Source organism: Hippoglossus stenolepis, chromosome 2, assembly GCF_022539355.2.
Source record: "Hippoglossus stenolepis isolate QCI-W04-F060 chromosome 2, HSTE1.2, whole genome shotgun sequence".
Classification (NCBI taxonomy): domain Eukaryota; kingdom Metazoa; phylum Chordata; class Actinopteri; order Pleuronectiformes; family Pleuronectidae; genus Hippoglossus; species Hippoglossus stenolepis.
The window spans coordinates 6,836,139-6,856,632 of NC_061484.1; the positions used below are offsets into that span (position 1 = coordinate 6,836,139).

The 20,494-nt window shown below is 42.0% G+C and overlaps 1 protein-coding gene across 1 annotated transcript in view; it reads right to left on the reverse strand.

The window, feature by feature from the left end:
• Positions 1–870: 870 nt before the first annotated feature.
• rnf38 (ring finger protein 38) overlaps positions 871–20,494 on the reverse strand; it is a 24,954-nt gene continuing 5,330 nt past the window's right edge. The window contains exons 3-13 of the mRNA XM_035178587.2: positions 12,889–12,950; positions 7,016–7,188; positions 6,547–6,916; positions 6,154–6,318; positions 5,668–5,838; positions 5,348–5,527; positions 5,145–5,248; positions 4,947–5,031; positions 4,536–4,657; positions 4,322–4,421; positions 871–3,446 (exon numbers count right to left, since the gene is read on the reverse strand). Of these exons, the coding sequence (XP_035034478.2) occupies positions 3,384–3,446; positions 4,322–4,421; positions 4,536–4,657; positions 4,947–5,031; positions 5,145–5,248; positions 5,348–5,527; positions 5,668–5,838; positions 6,154–6,318; positions 6,547–6,916; positions 7,016–7,188; positions 12,889–12,950 (1,595 nt within the window). The 3' untranslated portion in view covers positions 871–3,383. The remainder of the gene's footprint in view (positions 3,447–4,321; positions 4,422–4,535; positions 4,658–4,946; positions 5,032–5,144; positions 5,249–5,347; positions 5,528–5,667; positions 5,839–6,153; positions 6,319–6,546; positions 6,917–7,015; positions 7,189–12,888; positions 12,951–20,494) is intronic.

Consider the following 20,494-nt stretch of genomic DNA (forward strand, 5'->3'; position numbering starts at 1 on the left):
GTGAAACCTTTGGTTACTTTCTGCACCACTTGAGAACAGCCTGCCAGTGTTCCTGCCCACTAGTGGGTTAGTATTGTATTGTAGAGGATCATTATAAGTAGTAGGGTCTTTTGTCTTCGTCTAAATTAAGTGTTTAAATCAGGGGTCTTCAACGTTTTTCAGGCCAAGGACCCCCAAACTGATGGAGAGATGGAGCAGGGACCCCCTACTATATATATTGTATAAAAGTGTTTTATATTAAACTGGGCCTAGTGCCATGTATAAACATAGCTACCCTGTTATGGTGCATGCAATACTAAGCTATTCAAATAATACACAGGTTCATATATTCATGTTTTTATTATTGTGTGTCACTGAATGTGTGCATTGCTGACTGAAATATCTTCTGCCTCCATTTATCCGTTCGCTACAATGTTGGATTCATGTTAATGTGTATTTAAAGACATTTAAATTCGTGGGGAAAAAAATTAAAAATATAAAAAATTGTCTAATCAACCAAAAATTTCACGACCCCCCTGCAGTACCTGTTGAAGACCTCTGATTTAAATAATTTGTGCTGATAAAAACATACAATGTGCTGCATCGTTGACTTAAGTCAAATGGCATCGGTAGGTAAAGGATTTTAAAAAGATATTTTGATGCTAAATAAATAACTGTCTCTGGCACTGGGATTGTGAGCTGGTGCATCTCATAGAACAAGACCCCGGGCCTCCAGTATAACAGACCTACACTGCCACCAAATGGACTATCCACAACAACACACCACTTATTTGTGCTTTGCACTTCAATGGCGAGGAAAGTAAAGAATTACATTTCAAGCCAACACAGACAGAGGAGTAGAGGACATGAAGAACTGGAAGACAACATTTCTAGAAGAGGATGTTATACATTTATTATTGATCCAACTTTTGAAATCCAAAAGATGGGGTAAGGGATTAAAAAAATCATTGCACTACTTAATAAAGTATTACTAGTAATAACTCTCATACAAAATGTACAAATGTTTGTTAAAAATGTCATCATCATAACAAGCCTTCAAATGATTTTGGTTACAGATATAATACATGATGAAACTACTATGACACCATTTTAATGATAGTTTCATAGAGTTTAAAAGGAAAAACAAAATGTTCAAACAACCCAACAACTTGCATGAAAAACATTAGCAAAATGAATTGATAAGCACTAATCATACTGGTTGCACCATTTTCTGCAAAGACATAAATAGTGGGACTGAGGTAATTGCTAGTGTACCAAGCAACAGAAAACTGTCCAACACAAAAACAATCCTAAGACACAAAATGGATGTATATGGTCATAAATATGACCTTTGACCCCAAAGGAAAACAGAACAATGACAGAAAATATAGTTTCCCTCCACTCCCATAGATATTACATGACTTTATACACTGACAACACTGAGGAGGAGTTGTAGAAGTTGAAGGTTCTCACAGATACTCTTTAAATCTAAAACTGGTTTCTACATGTATTGGTCTGATGTCGTGACACTGGATAGATTCCACTTGTACCTGGAAAATTAAGTTTTATAAAAAAAAAAGGCATCTCAGATGTAAGACTGTCGGCGCCGGGTTTAGCTTTCCAAAACGACCTTCTGTCAACACAAGCTCTGAAAAGGCCCATGTTAGCTTGTCATCATGACACAAAATACCACTTGTGATAAATAGTGATAAATTACATAAGAGTCTGCTCTGTGCACGAGGTGAACATCCTGGAGTTACATTATGACATGCTGACATAGGCCTTACACAGATTTTAAAAGGAAAATGTCTGGACATGTACAAATGTGCAGTGAGAACACAGAAGGATTAACGTTAAGTGATGATTTATGTTGTAATGCTTTGAAATTTTTTGCACAAATACACAAACTGTGAAAAGTGGTTTGCTGAGAATGAAAAGAAATAGAGTGTTGGTCTTAGATCTACGTATTAAAGTGCTGAAGTGTCAGATTTGCCGTCCGGTGAAACATAGTAGATTTAACTGTGACCTCTCAAGTCTCTTTATAACTAAGTGATGGAGAAAACACTGCATCTGTATCTGCCAACACACACAGAATGATGGTTGGGTACCGAGACAGGTACAGACGCCATATCTTCAACTGCCCGATTCCATGAATGAATCCACCTAGTCAGCTCTGTAATATCTAACTATTCACTTGGAGGAGAGCTTAGTGGATATGTGGAGGCAGATGAATAGTCCTGATTTGTTTCATTGTGTGAAGGAAATACTGCATCACAAAAAATGTATCTCAAAAGCTTCCACCCTTTACTCATTTCACATAGGAACAGTGTAGATGGGCAGGTATGAAGCGATGGAGACGTGGTGGTACAGTGTGTTAACATGTGACGGAAACATCAAGAGTCATGTCACAGCATTGTTGACTTCTCTGGAGAAGTTCCTGCTCCTAAACTTAAGGACATTTGAGCAAAACCTCAACTTTAAAAGGTCTGAAGTTAAATCAATCTAGAGTGGAGAAAAAAAACTGGATTTAGGTTTCAGTCCATGGACTGTACCAACACGAACTGTATAAATACCACAGGAAAAGAACACACACACACACACACACACACACACACACACACACACACACACACACACACACACACACACACACACACACACACACACACACACACACACACACACACACACACACACACACACACACACACACACACACACACACACACTATTTTCACTGCCCCAAAGACGCTGACCCTTTGACCCAGTGTACAGTATCTTTTGTTTTACCCCATACACAAAGCTCTCACAACAAAAGGAATGCATGAATACACGCAAATGAAAATAAGGTCTAGTAGAAAAAAAAAATCTAGTAAAAATGACTCTGCAAAGCAAGATGTGAATGCTTAATTATAACCACAATAATAATGAAACCAAAAATTATCTTTGGGCTGCCAATTCTCCCTCAGGGTTTGTTAGTACAACTATACAGACATTTTTCAAAGCAGTCTGTTTGTCTGTCCATCTCCGTAGAGGAATGGTTGAAAAAATACACATTTATATCTCCACCTGCACATGTCATTGTGTGTTGTAAAGGCCATTCATAGAAAGGAGGAACTGTGAGTAGAAGGCAGAGTAGTAGTTCAGGACAGAAGGCCTATAGGAAGTCCAGCAATCAAGTTAGCATGAGTCAGTAGAAAGTTCCCACACCCATAAATGCTGATCCCATGTGAGAATGACAGTTTGGTGTCCTCGATGACAAAGAGTGAAGCATTAAGGAGCATTGGTCCCAGTTCTGTGGCAGAGTGTGTGAATTGTATACTGTATTATTAAAGGAAAGACGTTGGTGCATCCAAATGGGAGTCGAAGGGAGCAAGAGATTGTAGGTGTTGGAGCAGACGAGGTCACTCAGAGTCCCGCTGGACCTCTGAGGCATCGGCTCGACAGATAGGGCAGGTCCGGTTGGCCTGGAAGGAATGAAAAATATGGAGATGTTCATACATTAAAAAAATTGCCTAAAAAGGTAAATATATAATGACAGAAACTAACATAACAACATCAAAATCTTTAAAAATGTATGTTTGCTAAATATATTTAGAAGTCAGAAGATTAGAGGCCCAGTCACACACGTTTTTACAACTGTACATCTTGTGGCAAAATAAATTTATTGCACTTGGGTTTAGGGATTAGCTTGTAGGAGCCATAGAGGGCAAAGTAAATCTGCACAATCTTTTGGTATCAAGTTTAACGGATAGTTACGGAAATGTGACACCCAGGTCAACCTGCTTTTTTAGCAAGACAGCGAGGTGAGAGAGCGTCTCACTTTTTAGTGTGTTGACATCCAACATAAGGCACAGGGTGAAAAAAACAGAAGAGAGGCCAACTCCTCTACAGGCAACAGGAGTGGCGTTAATCGCCTTTTTAGCAGGTGTACCCACATTTAAAAACTCCACATATACCCAGTGATTTTGGTGAAAAAGAGGTTGCTAACTGTCTGCTTACTATTCTTTCTTTCTACCTTCAGTCATTAACTTAAAAGATGAATATGCTGAGCACTGAGAAAGTTGAAACAACCTCAGAGAACTATTGTGACTGACCAGTGCTAGGAACATCCCACCTGACAAGCATGTTAGCCATTCGCTTGTCACTCGAGTAATCATCCCTGAGATTAATCTTTACTCTGGGTCGTCATAACACCACCTACCTTCCCGAAACACGTTTTTCAAAAGACGTGAAAATTAATTTCACTCTGTCACTTTCTGGTGTGACTGAGCCTTCAGAGCCCAGTGGTAATGAGCTGATACATTGACAGTGACCCAAATAGCTGAATTTCTTCACTCACCTTCAGCCACTTGTCTACACATTTGGCATGGAACTCATGATTACAGGGCAGAACCCTGAGGAGCTGGCGAGACTCGAAGTCACACATACACACCACACACCTGTAGGACAAAAAAAGATTGGTTCTATTTAAAAATCACATCTACTAAATCTATGACCACCCACAGGATAAAGTCCTCACCACACATGCATTTTAAATACAGAAAGGAACTCACAGTGTTTGCTCAGACTGATGGTTGTTGGGGTTGAACCTGTATGATGGAAGCTGTTCTATATCGGCTTTAGTTAGACCACGTGGCTTGGCCTCTCCGAGACGCTCTGCAAGGTTCAACAGGGCCTGAAGGTTTCACACAGAGGAGCAAAGTTTAGAAGACATGTTTACAGCAGAGACCATCTCAGAAAAACGATCATCATTATCGTCCCGGTTAAGTGTTAAATGAGAAATGTCTAAACTGCTTAAGTTGTGTTGAAACTGAATAGGAGTGACTTTATGTAATGGGGCGTGTGTGTAAGTGTTAACAAAATAATTGATTTGTGTTGATTTCTTTAGTCTCCTTTTCAAAGATCTGGTGGGTCATGAGATAAAATTATTCTTAGTTGAACAATGTGGCAGCAGTTTGCCCTACCTCATAGTTCTCCACCTCTCCGTCGTCCACATCCAGCTCTAGACTGATAGTGGGGGCCACATTTGGGGGCACAGGAAGCATGGACCTGCGGTTGAAGGAACACAAGGTAAGAAGATTGATTGTTACCTCTCTGTGACAACTAACAAACCTTTATTCACCTGTAGTTCCAACATAAATGAGGAAGGGAAACACACTTACAGGAAGTAAGGCAGGAAGCTGGGGTGGTAGGGTGACGGGGGAACTGCCTGCGGAGAGCGGTAGCGCCGGCTTGTGAATCGACGAGGCATGAAGTGAGGATAGGGCTGTGAAAAGTGAAGACAGAGACAAGAAAGTAAATTTGTTTGAAATATAGTTGCGTTTAAAAAATTGGTCAAACAAATAAGTGAATGAAATGTACTCACCACTGTGAAAAGCTCCTGTGACAGGGGGTCATGGTGTGAGAGGAACTGGAGTGGGGTGGAGGGCGGCAAGGTGGAGGGAGGCTGGTGGTGATGGTGGTGGTGGTGGGCGTAGCTGAATCCTCCACCCACTGAAAGCTGCTCTCCCAGAAGCTCGACCTCATTTTCGATCGTCTGTAACGGCTGTGAACAAACAAGCTATATTTTAGATCAAGGCATATGCATTACTGACCTGAGCTGAAAAGATGTTATCGCTGTAACAATTTAAGTTTTAAATAAATAAATAAATACCAGGTGAACTATGAAAAATGTCTTTCACGTACCGATCGAGGCTGTTGGGTCTGGAAAGGCAGGAACTGTCCGGGTGTGGGGAGGTGAGGCGCGTGGTGAGAGAGGTGAGGTGGAGGAGGAAGCAGGAACTGAGGGTCACTGGTCAGCAGTGACGGAAAGGCATAGGGCACTGGCAAATGTTGCATTGAACATGCCTGTAGCATCTAGAAAAAGGATAAACAAGACAAGAAAGATGAGCAAAAGAGAAATGTTTTAGATGCATATTTCCTCAGTGGTGGCTGAATTGTTCCAAGTCTTCCCACAAGGTGGCAGCCAAGACCTGGAAGACTAACAAGCTTCTTTAAACAGGAGAATGTGCTGTTGGTCATTATGTCTTTGGGCCCACTTTCCCTCAAGCACTTTCCTTTTTATTTGGTTGAGCAGCAGAAGAGACTGTACGGCACAAAGTGTACGTTTTTATAAACAAACAGACCCACACACACAGATACACAAACTGCACACAGTTGTGTTCTGCTCACCGGGTGGTAGTGTTGTCCAGTGCTGAAGACCACGCTGCAAGCGGGGACTTGCTGTTGTGAAGAACAGGAAGGGGGAAGGTGCTGACCGCTACACAAAGGTGCTGCGAGACCGTGAGGAGGGACTGGGGTCACCGTGTAGGACACTGGTACACTGCCCTGCTGCAGCTGAGGAGAAATCACACCACAGTTTATATACTGTCTCACATTTACACACACACACACACACACACACACACACACACACACACACACACACACACACACACACACACACACACACACACACACACACACACACACACACACACACACACACACACACACACACACACACACACACACACACACACACACAATCTGCTGGCAAACTCATACAAAACCTTCTGAACTAACCTGTTCATGCAGGTCTAGGACCATGGCTCCTTGTTGTTGTGCTGCATGATGCTGATGCTGATGATGGAGGTGGTGGTGGTGGTGAGCAGCTGGATGCAGTAGACGTGGCGACAGGGTAGGGGGGTGGAAAGCCCGGGGCTCGTCCGACCCTGGCCCGCCAACACCAGCTGTCAGGGGCTGACCATAGGCGCTGGGCAGGTGTGTTGGGTATGTCTGGTGTGTGGAGGGATGGGGGTTGTGGTGGAAATTTTCATCCTGGAGCTCGGATGGCGACAGGCGAGGTGCAGGGCCTTGGGTGGAGGGCTGCAGATGGGGAGGCAAATGACGCGTGGGTCTGGATAGACGGCCACGCTGACGCCTTGCTGGTGGGCTAAAGATTGGGGGGGAAATTATGGTTTTGTATTTAGGACTTTAAGTTGACTTAAAATCACAGTGGAACTCATTTGTAGGAATCAAGAAACCGCCCTACCTGCGTCTGTGCCGAGCAGGAGGGGGGTGAGGTTGTCTCCGGCTTGGGGGCCCTGACTCCCAGGGGCGGATGGGGGGAGACGGCGTGGAAGGTGGGGGAGCAGATGAGGTTAGTTGTTCCAAAACAGACTGACTGGACAGCCTCTGGCGCTTTGGACTGGGGCTTTCCTCACTCTGCAGAGGTGGAAGGGTGGGAGAGTGGATGGATACTGTGGTCAGTGACCCATAGCGCTCGTATCAAATAAATCAATTTCACCATGCTTAACATTCCCTGTAGCCTACAATCCATACTAATGCATAGACAGAAAGTTCCTCTGTGAATCATGGCATTTCCTGTATAGTCATCAGTGAGTGTATATGCTCATATGCATTTGTTGGCATGCGTGTGTGAGAAGGAGACCATGTTACACCACCAGCACTCTGAGGCCCTGAGGTTTCAAAGTCACTTCCTGTCAGAGTGAGGAAATGCAAAACAAGCTCTCACAAGCCCATGTGCGAGTCATACGTACTCGACTGGATAGGTTTGGACTTGAGTTATGATGTTCTCTTGTTTCAGTCCAATCAACTCATCTGTGAGTCACTTCACTTACAGTCAGGCAGTGACTCTCACACTTGGCACTTGATGAGGCAAGAATACACACTCGTGTCAGAGTTTAGTCACTCTTACACAGACCTTAGCGGTGCTATGACACACACACACACACACACACACACACACACACACACACACACACACACACACACACACACACACACACACACACACACACACACACACACACACACACACACACACACACACACACACACACACACACACACACCTTTCCCCTCACCTACTCGCTTTGTGGGGTAGACCGTTGTTTGTGTGATAAAAATGACTCAGCAGCTGTGACTTAACACACACACATTTACAGCTCAGAAACCTTGAGACCAGTGCGATAGCTAACAGGAAACAGCTGGAGAGCAGGCTGCAGAAGTTCACACACACACAGTTATGGAAGTTATGGAAACTCCTGCATACATTCGCAACTTCACATTCAAACTCACATGAGCAGCTGCCACCGTTTTGAGTTCTTCAGTGTATGAGGAACAATACATTCTGAGGCTCTTTAAAAGGCATACTCTGCTGTTCCAACAAACCGGAACATTGAGTATCGCGATTGAACATATTGTGCCCTGATGTCTCTAAATGCTCGCTTGTAGCACTGGATGTTACCCACGCTTGAGCAGCTTATGGGAAAGATAACCAATAACAATGACTTCATTTGGTCTTGACTGGGGAGAACTGCGAGATAGAGTAGAGGGCTGGAGAGAGGGAAGGACACTGTAAGAATAGGAGAAGTGGAGATAGAGTGAGTGTGGATGACAGGAAAGAAGGGTAAAGCTTGGTTGAGACCGTAGGGCACACCAGATCCTAAATGACAGAACAAATTTGGGTCGTAGGGAGGGGTACACACCACAAATTTTAGTGTGTCTGCCTGCATGTGTATTTTTATACGCTGTGAAAATTACAATGACTGATCATTTGGGTCCAAGATGATTGATATCAACAAAGCCTCTACGAAACCATTCAAGCCATATGAAATCATCCTTCCCTGCCTGGCCCACTGCTCAAAATACATTTTTGTTCTTCACATTTTATTGTGATGGCTTCTTGTTTATTCTTTATTTCATACAACTAAAACTCTTTGTTCACTAATGCTGCTTTCAGACATGCACTGAAGTCCAAAGTTCCTCTGCATTTTCTCCAGAGGTGGTGCATGTGTGAACGCAAATGCCCGAGTGAGACGGTCCGCAGTCTCTGCAGACCTTCTCCACCTGGCCCCCTAGTAAAAAGTCTGTAGAAATCGAGGAGATTTGTTTGAACACAGCAGTGGTGGCTGTTCCACCTCTCGCCTGATTAATGAGGATTTGATGCCGTTGTGAACGCGTCTGTGCAGAAAACCTCCCGCTGTGTTGTGCATGTGTGAAAGGCAAACTGTGGGTAAACTTCGGCGTCAATTCTCCGGATTTTACCCGCAGATGATGTCTGACAATGGCTTGAGTCTATTCCTCTGGTTGTCACTGACTCAGTTTTAATTACTTTTAGAAAGTGAACTTGGTGCTTGTGTAAAACACAGGTACTTCAAATCTGTCATGACGAAAAATATTCAGAATGACAATTTGAATAAACTTAGCTATTAAAAAGAAAAAGAAAGCCTTGATGTTTGGAGTAGACTAAGTGTAGGAAGAGACTTCATAGAATTTTAAAGGAACATGATTGGTGTAGTGTTCATGCCGAGAAGCAAAGAAAGAGCTCTATGTAACTAATATGAAAGACAGAAGTGCTTTGGTCTGATTCAACTCTAATGTTTCAAACACATTGAGCTCATTTTGCTTTTCAGAAGACCTGAACATGTAAAGACAAATTACCTTTCTTTGTTTTTGGTAGAAGTAACAAAAAAGTTATATTGTGGTGGTCATCAAGTCACAACGGTTTACAAGCCAAACTTTGTTAAAAGAAAACTGGAGAATTTCAGTGGCCCATTTTTTTCAAAAGTAACATTGAGGACAAACTGTGAAGTCTGCATGGACACCAATATCCCAATATTAACCTCGATTAAGTCGATAGTCTGAATAATTCACTGCCGTGTAAACAGCATTTTCGAAATATCTCAACTCAAATGAGGTCATACTCAGAATAAGCAATTATCAAATTGTGCAGTATTCTGATCTTAATCACATTTTGTATACATCTCAATCGCATTAAAACGTCCTATTGGAGTTTACACAGCATTTGGGACATTGACATGTGGCATTGACCAATACCAACTGCCTGACCAGAAAATGGAAAAATAAAAAGATGTAGCTTTTGCAAAATTAGGAAGAAGAAACGCAAAATGGTAGACAGTAGCATCGGACATTACACTATTTCAGGTTGGTGTTTTAAAACTGGCACATGAACACCGGACGTAATCAGACTAAAGTCTGTAACAAACAGGAATAGGAATCTATTAGCAACTCATGTAAACAAAATAATATCATATTCACATAAAGGTCAACACTCAACATTTAAACACAGTGACTATCTATGCCCATTTCTACACAGGATGGAGGGCACAGATCCACCCCCTCGCCTAAACCTCTCTCAGTTCATCTCAACAACAGCCCCTCCTCTCTCTCACCCGACACCCCACAACCTCTACCAGCCTAGCCCCAACCCCAAAACCCTAGGGACATCTACTGTGCCCATTTTCATATCTGAGCCAGCCTCCTCCATTCCAGCCCTGACATAGTGCCCCACACACACTCAACAAACACACACCCTCCCCACCCTCTTCCACAACCTCCTTCCATCCCCCCCTTTCCTTCCATCAGATAAACTGAATCCCTCTACAGTCCCCTCTTCCTCTTGCTCCCTCCCCCTTTTTTCCTCTCTGTCTGTCCGTTGCGAGACCCCAGCCTGAAATCTGAGGGGACACAAGACCTTCTTAGAGAGGACGCACACATGCACACACACTCAAACACATACAGTCTGTCTTAACACATGCAGACTATGCCCATTAGTATGAAAGTTTGATGGGCCTGTCTGCCCGCGTTAGTGCGAAGGAGGTGGTGTCAGACAAAAGGAGTGTGTATTGCTGTGTCCTCCAGCAATATGCCATAGTGTGGCCTTGGGTTTTAATGGAGTGATTATTATGAACATACACAAACATCTAGATGAGAATATATTTATAGAGAAAAAAAGAACGTGCTGACTCTCAGAAGCTCAACGTGCACACAAACAGATACACACAGTGATTCCCAGCATGGCCCAGTAACACTGCAAAATGCTCTGTGGCTGATATTACAGCACATTCTGCAGTGCTCATAGTGGAGAGACTGGCCACACACACACACGAGAGACACACACACACACACACACACACACACACACACACACACACACACACACACACACACACACACACACACACACACTATGTCCACATCCACTGAGTGCACAGTACACACCAGGCTGAACAGACATCCTGAAGCATGAGTGCAGACACACCCTACCATGTTCTATTTCACTGTGTCCACATTTTGGATATACATGCATCTACTTGCACACAAACACACACACACACACACTTTGTGCCCAGCAGCTGTTGTGGCTTCGCTGTCATTGCTGGGAACCAAAATAAAAAGAAGCCCACAGAGTACAATACAACTGAGGCCAGGTTTCTCTTTCGCAGCATTCATGCTCTAGAAAACTGAGCGTGCACACTGACAAAATATGGTTATTTAGATTTGTTAATATTAGCAGACATGCTTCCACTAACACTCAAACACTACTCTCACCCCCACTTATTTTCTTTCCATCAACAAGATTTCAAAGCCCATTTTGTTTCCTCTGCCACTGTTCCTCCCTTCCTTTCCCTCCCTCCCTTCCTTGCTTGCTTGCTTCTTCCCCTCCCTCCCCCTTCTCTCCCTCCGACCAAGTCCCACAGCTGGAGGTGAAATCATTAGCAATACCCCCTCCCTGTTTTTGGCCTTGCCTCCTTCCCTGCTTCCCCTGTTGCCCTCCACGCTTGCAGCAACACCTTCCTCAGCATCCTGCCTCCCCTCTTCTCCTTCACTGTTTTCACCTCATCAGGCCTTCCCTTGTGATGATGAATGTCATTTTCTGAAGTACACTTGTAAAATATTCGGTTTCTGGTGTTCAGGAGATGTTTTAAATTTGCCACCACTAACATAGAGGCTCTTGCTGCTGTCTGAAATTTCAAAACATGCTTCAGTTTTTGTGAAATATAAATTTGAGTCACCATTTACAAACTCTGCTGCATTTGAGTTTCTCAATGAGGCACTTCCGTTCTAAACATCGACACAAACCCGATTAACTGCCTGAGAGCACTACAGTGAATATCAAGCACTTGTCAGAGCTAAAGCTTTAATACAATGAAACAGTTAAAAAATCATTTCATTATTTTGTTTCAATTATGTTAAAATAGAGGAGCCAGTAGCACCAGTATATCCTAAAATGTTTTCACTTTCTTTAAAATTGTGAAATGAGGTTTTCACCAATTTCCAAGGGAATAATGCGAATATATTTTAAACAATAATATTTAGGAGAATTTGGTGCAACTTGATTCATTAATTCAGCTTCTCTCTCTCTCACTACACACTCACACACACACACACACACAGTGTCATCGGACACATCTGTAGACTCAGCCTGAGTTAAAACTACAGAATTTGTAAACTTAGGCAATCTATGGAGAGACAGAGGAGATGGCCGGTCTCACTCGAATTTGCTCTATTCGGTTGGCAGCACGAATGATAGAGACACGGGCAGGAGCAGTAAACTACTGACAGAGCCGGTAAAAACTGTCACTTTTTTTCATTCCAAACATGTATAAAGACCCAAAATGAACACTGTAAGTGGATTATCTGATCACTTATTATTTAAATAGGATTTGTTTAGGAACAATTCTGTCCCAAACTTATCGAACTATAGAAAGGGTTGATCACTAGACCCGGTCTGTATTTCTTAACGTAATAGAAGACACTGAAATTATAGTCTGTGCGTGGCAGGCTGCACCCTTCCGTTAGGGTCATGACTTTTAAAACAAACTTTTCTTGTCATACTCACTGGCCTGCTCTTCTCTTAAAACAACCATGAGTTAACTGGGAGTGTAAGAATTACACCTTGTACACTGCATACACGTTATGTACACACAGAATCTTGTTGGGTTCCGAGTGTACACATCAGCTGAGAGAAGATATTATCTAATACTCAGTCACAGCGCAGGTTGATCTCAATTAGGGCCCACGATAGTGTGCCACATAAAAAAAAACATACCTACAGTTTATATGCTGGCGTGAACATTGACACAGTACAAGGCTCACCTTATCACTCTCCTCTCCATATGCATGGTCTGGGTAGCAGTGGTAAGATCCACCAGAGGCTCCTACAGAGAAAAAGAGAGGGAAAGAGGACAACAGGTCATACAGAGAAAAAAAACATGTTTACTATATGCACCTCCCATTCTTATTATATTTTAATAAATGCTCAATGATCCTTAATGTTCTATCTTTCGTTACCTTTCAAGGAATGTCAAATGCATCTAAATAAAAAATATAATTTTGAACTAAACAGAAAAGGTTGTAAGTTCAGAAATATTACAGAAGCAGTACTTAAAGTAAAATTATCAACCATTTATCACCACTGCCTAAAATTAGATAGTGTAATTTTTTTATAGGACCACCAGCCAGTGTGTTTCTTCTATGAACAGATTGTCAGGTTCTGTGAGTTTAACAGCATTTCATAGCTACAGCAGCTAAAAACACAAACAAACAGGCTGCCGGAAATTTAATTTACAATCACCCAAATCATTGATCCTATTGTTCTACACGTTTCTATATTTACAGAGGAGCACAGTCTTGTCCTGCACACGTGTGGTTTTGTATGTTACTGTATGAGTTAATATAGTGTTGTGTTGTATATTTTACAGTATATTATAAACAACATGTTGGTAAACCCTATTGTTGAAATTGATAGCACCATTATTCACTGAGGCACTGTGGGGAGTCCCGAGTTCATCTCCACCCATTTAATCCTTTTGTTGTTAGTGTTCAAATGCAGCTTGGATTTTAATACAAAACAATAACAACAACAAAAAACAATGACAACATGTTTGTGAGAAGGGGTGCTGACCATGTGTGCAGCGCAAAAAGACTGAAACACATATGGTATTCTCTAGTCTCAGATCAGAAGCAGTGGATTTAGGTACGCACACACACAAAATAAACACAGTAATCCCGGATTAGAGAAGCTTTCTGATGATACCGCAGCTTGCATCACAGCTAAGACTTTTACTCTTTTGTTTTTCCCACAATCCTTTCATCTTTTTATTGTCTTTTCTATTTATTCCAGGCTTTTGTTTTTCCTCCCCTCTTGTCATGGGCATGTCTTTAGCTGGGGACGTCCTCACCACAGATGGTGGCAGTGGTATACACTCCAAGGGTATCCGCTCCCAAGGGCACTCCCTGACGAGGCTACCTTTATGATAGAGATGAGGAAAGCTAAAATAGAGGGGTCTAGATGCAAAACAGGCTTTTAGAAGAGAGTATTTTACCTCTCGGTGTTTGCTTGTGGGATTTTTCTCTCTCGAAGCCTCTGTTTGGCAAAAAAAGCTATGATTGACAACAAAGAGGAGAAACGGGGAGAAAAGAGGCTGACAGAGGTTTTCACTACTGAATTCCTCATCCTTAAAAAAGCTGTTCCTCTCTTACTCCAATCCCAAGAGCACTTAAAAAGGTTAAGACAAGTGAAGTTTTTATTAGTATAGTAGAGAGCAGCTAACCGGCTATTTTATTGGAGATAAATTGGGACAGACTACTGGTGAAGCATTCATGGGACTTGCCGGCTGGATGGAGCTTTTCTGTACAACAATCATTTACAGATCACAATAGGCAAAAATCCAGCTCCCTCCCCGATTTTGGTCTCCGTTGAACATTGTCAGAGTCCAGTAAATTGAGTCAGAGACGAGTCATTCAGGACGACTCATTCAGACCCAGTCACACAACACAGGACAGGTTTAAAATGTTTGGATGACATCATGTCCACAGTTGGACTGCGCACAGCACAGTCCACACAATCTAGTTTCAACACATAAGGCCACAAGGAAAGTTATTTTTCAGTATGAAATTCCCCTCCATCAGGGGAATATTAGTAGATGCTAATATGGAAGATTTGTGTGACCTCATTTATGCTGACCAGGGATTCTGCACAGCACAGGGTTCTCCTCAATCACCTTGCCCAAGCTGAGAGGTCACTGTTATGATTTATATGTATTATTATTATTATTATGTGTTGTCTTATTTTAATTATTGAGAAAACAAAAAAAAATAGAGAGACGGACAGCATGTCTCAAAAGGCAGAACACACTCTTGGAGAAACTTGAAGACAAGAGTCAGAGTCAGACTGCACTTCTAGGACATTTATGAACATTTCTAACACACACAAACACAAAGTAAGCAGAGGAGACATTAGTGTTGCATACGGTGGAGAAAAAAAATGAGAAGAATCGAAGAAAAGACGATAAGGAGAGGGAGGGAGAAGGAGATAGGTTTGGACTGATGAGTTTGATGAAACACTAATTATCATAAACTGGAAATGAACTGTATTGAAAGGAAAACCTGCAACATGGACATGTATTACCTTTTATGCACATGTTTCATTTATATTACTAATTAGAGACATCTTGCACCAAGAGGAAAGCTTAGAAGCTTTAAGCAAACTACTGTGACCAAAACAGATAGTCAGGTTGGGATTTGAATAAAGTGACCATAGATAATTACAAGTCAAATGCTACTTTTGAGAATCACAACAATAATGAGAATGGCACTCCGTAGAGTGCATACTCACACTCATAAATATCAGTCCCTTAAACATGTTTGAAATTATTGTACACATTGTTAATCCATGAAATATTCACTGAGAAATCAATGGAAATGTTGGGGGAAAAAAGGAAAATCACAAGAAAGTCCTGCATCTATACCCCTTATCCTGATCTGCACTAAACTTGAATGGGTTTTTTCCTGACCCATATTGCTTCCATCAAGTATTGTGGTAATCTGTTCATACGTGTTTGTGTAATCTTTCCTACAAAAAAACAAACAGAAAAGGGTGACAACATAGCCTCCTTGGCAGAGGTAAAAATTATCATTGTTGTTAGGAAAAGGAAACTGTGGGAACTGTTGGGTTTCTCTATCATTTTTAAGGTCTATACCTTCTATGTAAAGTGCCTTGAGATAATGTATATTATGATTTGGTGCTATACAAATTGAATTGAAGCAAAGTCCCTTTCTGTGAAAATACATGATGCCACTATTAAATGATCACTGCTATAAGGGCAAGAAACGTAATGATGATGGTGGTGTTGTATTAACCACACAATGTTGCATATTGATTTTAAGAACTACAGGTGCAAGAGTAAGATGAAAACAGGAACAAACGTTACAAGTGGTATAGATAATGAAAGAGCACAGTTTGACTAAATAAATGTGTGCAAGCAAACCCAGAAAAACCCAAGTCAGCCTTTTGCTGCTGTGTGTTTAACTGTAAAATTGTGGAGAGTGAAAGATATTCAGAAAAACAAACGATTTAGCAATTAGCAATAGGTTGAGTAAGAGTATAAAGAATGGCCAGAGCTTACAGACTACATAAAACTAGCCATTTCACACCCAACCACCTTTAGCCGTTTGAAAAAAATTTAACACATGAATATGAACGCATCACCTACAGCATGGAACCAGCAGTAGAGAGTAGAGGATGCCTTTTGAAGGAGAGTGAAAGACAATAATGGTGCAAAAGAGATGAGAAGTGAGGATGAAGAGGGGGTGTGAAGGAGAGGAAAACAGGGGACAAGAAGAGGGCAAAGTGGGGGTACAGAAGCAGAGGACAAGGTTGGAAACTTACATGAAAGGGTGAGAGCATTGATGGGGAGAGTGACATGGGAAAAGAGTGGAGGAAAAAACATAAGGTAGGGAGAAGGAGAGAGAGAGAGAAGGGTGGGGGTTGTGGCTTCCCCTCTTGACTGCTATTGATTTTCTGTAAGCCTCAGAGTGCATCAGCTATTTCTATCCATTTCCTCCACTTCTCCCTCCCTTTCTCACCCTCCTCCCTCCCCCACCGTGCCGCGCTCAGACACCCTCCTCACACATCCTCCTCCTCCTCACACTCTCCATCACTTCATCACCATCCCTCCCTGCCACCAATCTATTTCCCTATCTGCCGGCCTGTCTCTCTTCCCATACATCCCTGCTGCTCTATCTCACAGCATCCACATTTCCTTGCTTTGCCTATCTCACCATCTCTGTCCGTGAGCTCCATTGCTCTCACTCGCAGCCTTTCTCTATTAAACAACCTCTTCCTCTCTCCAGTCAAAACAGAAGCACACAGAAGAAAGTGGGTGAATAGAAAGGCTGGTCGGACAGATAAGATGATAGACGAGTGACAATCTTACTTCACAAATCCTCAGCTCAACGGCAACAAATGGGAAAATGGACAGAAACCTTTCCTGACTGCTGCAGACCATTTACCAATTTACATAATGTATACAGAAAGTAAAGGCAATTTCAGTCAAGCATATGTGTAACATGAACACACACACACACACACACCTTTTGCATCAACCCGCCTCCTGAACACATGTCAAGGCGCACTTCACACCCGAGCGCAAAGCAGAGTCAAGTAACAAGCTGGCACACAGGCTTAAAATAGGCGGGCATGTAACGCCTGCCCAGCCATTACCTGCCTAACACTGCTTCACACAGGCCCGATGGCAAGTGTGTGTGCCTATAGAAACGGGAATGATTCTAACTCTCTCCCACTTCATTGTCCTCTTCCATCTATTTATTGTTCTCTCCTTCCTCATTATCTTTCTCATTATCTTCCTCTCTGTTCTGTCACTGCTGCAGTCCTTGAGGTTGCTCCTCCATCCCGCACTTTTTCTCAAGTCTGAAAACTGCTTTTACATCCCCCGATCTATGAATATACGCAGGTGCCTGCACCCGAAATAATGTGAAGTTTCTGTGTGCGTGCATGTGTAAAGGCAGCAGTACTGGCCATAAAAAAAGAAACAGAGGAAATCTCTTTTCAACACTTGAAAGTATATAATATTTAATTATCAAGAAACTAAATGCAATCTTAATTCAGAACCTTCCTCAGCAAGGCATATTATATTAAGTGGTTAATGACAGCCTTTTAAGGGCAAATATTAGTCCTTGAGTTAATGGCAATGCCAATCTAGTCTGATACGAATCACAGACTCATTTGATTTCTTTACTTTAGTCTTTTACAAAAAGTTCCTAACTACAAGACCCTGCGAACACAGGGAAACCATATTTCTTCCAAAGAGTCACTACTCCAGAAACATGTATGAGGAGAATATCGGAAATATTCCCCAGCCTCAACTTATAGACAATACAGCAATACCAGTGTGTGGGATATCAAAATTTCTAAAATTTTTACATCGTGAACTCCGGAGATTATCCGCACAACAGGCTCCAGACTTTGTCATTCACATGAGGAACGCAGCAGGAGATTCGCTCAGACGTGTTCACAACAACCAAAAAATCTTGGGGGAATTCAAGCAAGGGGTGGTGCAGCGTGCAGGTGGCAGGAAACAACATATAAATTCTGCCTCGGAGATTAAGTGCTTTTATTTACATTTATAAACACCGTGTTGGGCCCTTATCACAAACACTCTCGCCTTTCCAATTTAACATCCATGTCGGCATCTTCTACATGTATAGCACTTCATCATGAGATTTGTTTTTTTTATTTGTTTTGCGCCCGTCGCATGTTGGAAATATTATCAGCGCCCAATAACTTGCAGTAAATCTTCCAGATAATTTCTTGCTGTGTTCTCACGTGGTGTTATCTGGACATTATCTGGAGTTATCACCAGGAGGTTGGCAGGAAAAACTCCTGACAATGTCTGCGCATTCGCGTTCTCACATTCAGCCAGTCAGGAAAATTTCAGGAGATAGTCTAGAGTTCAGTGCAGGTCTAAAAGCAGCTTTATAGAAGCAACATTAGGCTTTCTTTCAGAACTCTTGAAATACAGACATATAGTGATACATTACAATAATCCATTAGAAAGAGTTTTAATTTACAAAAGAAACTTTTAAACTAGAATTTAAAAAGACACAATCAAGCCCTATTTTAGTTCGGTCAACTTCTTAGAAAGTTTCTATAGTGACATCATTCTATACGTATGCATGTTTCTGACAGTCCTGTTCCTGCTCACAGCCCACCCAGGCAGCAAGTCAACAGGGGGTGTGCACTTACAAAGTCAGTAGAAGGACACCAACCAACACATACACAGCTAACCACCCTTTCTCTCCCACTGCTCCTTCTGTCCTATTCTCCATCTCCCCAATAAAAGACAGACACCAGCTGAGAGAGTCAGTGGAGATAAAGTAAAGGACAGGCAGACAAAGACAAATGAGTCCTACTTCTGTTCTACCATCATGAATCTACACACTGGAACCACAAACTGAGCCATTTACTCATTTACACTTTATTATGAGGAGCCAACTGGAAACAGTCTGTAAGAAATGAACTTATATCAATGTCTTTGGGGCAATAAAGGCCCAATACATACGATGGGCCTTGAGTCCAGTTCAGCACATGTATAGAAAATTCTGAACTACAGAATTCAATTAGGATAAAATGAAAATTTGAAGATAATTATTTCTTTGTGTACTACAGTTTCTGCTGATTAGGTGACAGCAAATATCGTTGTATGATGCTTATTATAAAGAGGTGGGTAAGGCAAAGGAAATATCGGAGTAAAGACATCCAAACGCACACACTCAGTTAGTATGGCTTTTCTACAACAGGTGCTATAAGATTTCTGAAAATGTTTGTCCAGATCAATATATTTAAATACCAGGAAAAAAACTGTCGTTGTTTTGCCAACATACAACTGTATTTAATGAAGCCCCTAATCTCGAGACAAAGCACATTTGGCCACATGATGGTGAAATGATGACAGTTTGGTACAGACTCAGCATATGTGTGGACAGAAGAGAAGTGGATTACACTGAGAAGTTTAAAAAGGGAAGGCTGTGTTCTCACATTTCACAACCAAAAACAGTGATATCAGTGAGAGTTGGGGCTACAAAACAAAGATATCCAGCTGCCTGAAGACACACTTCACCTGATCTACATCATCTGGACATCGGAACCTTGGATTTGCCCTCATGAAACAATCAAGCCACATTTGACATACATGCCCAGTTATATCAACAGGAATCAGAGACCAACATTTGAACAACCAGACCAAACATCCTCTCCCCCTTTCCTTAAATCACTGAAAATTCATTCATGCCTTTATCCACGCATACCTTTACCCCACTCAGTACGTCTGGTTTCGCCTTCAGTTAAGCTCTTTGGTCACCTCCCCGGGCCTCCACCTGCTCCCAGCCAATCATTTTCATCTTTCTCTTTCCAGTCACAGTATCCACGCCTCCTCCCAGGTCGCACACTTAACTGCTACCTGAGAAGCATGCTTCCTCTTTGTGTTTTGCTTACAATAATACACATGATGCAGTGTCCTCTACCCTACTCTGTAAAAGTTGTTCATGTCCTCCCTTTTGCAATCTCTCCTGTGCTTCAGTATATTAGTTTCTCCCTTTCCCTCCTCATCCACTGTCTGCACTCTGCTTTGCTAAAAACTTGTGCACTGGACTTCCTCCCTACATCAAATCCTGTAACTGTTTAATACAACTCTTCTATTCATCATCTCCTCCACTTTAGTTTTATTCTATCTATACTTTTTTTTTTTTGTATCCTTTGGCATTCTTGCCCACACTCCATCTTGGAAGTTCCCATTTTCAAACCAGATCAGATCCCATGCCTTGAATTCAGAGCTAGTTTGAGGTCACTCTCCTCTACCCCCCTAAGAGCTTGTCTTGCTGACCAAAGTGACTGCTTTGTTAT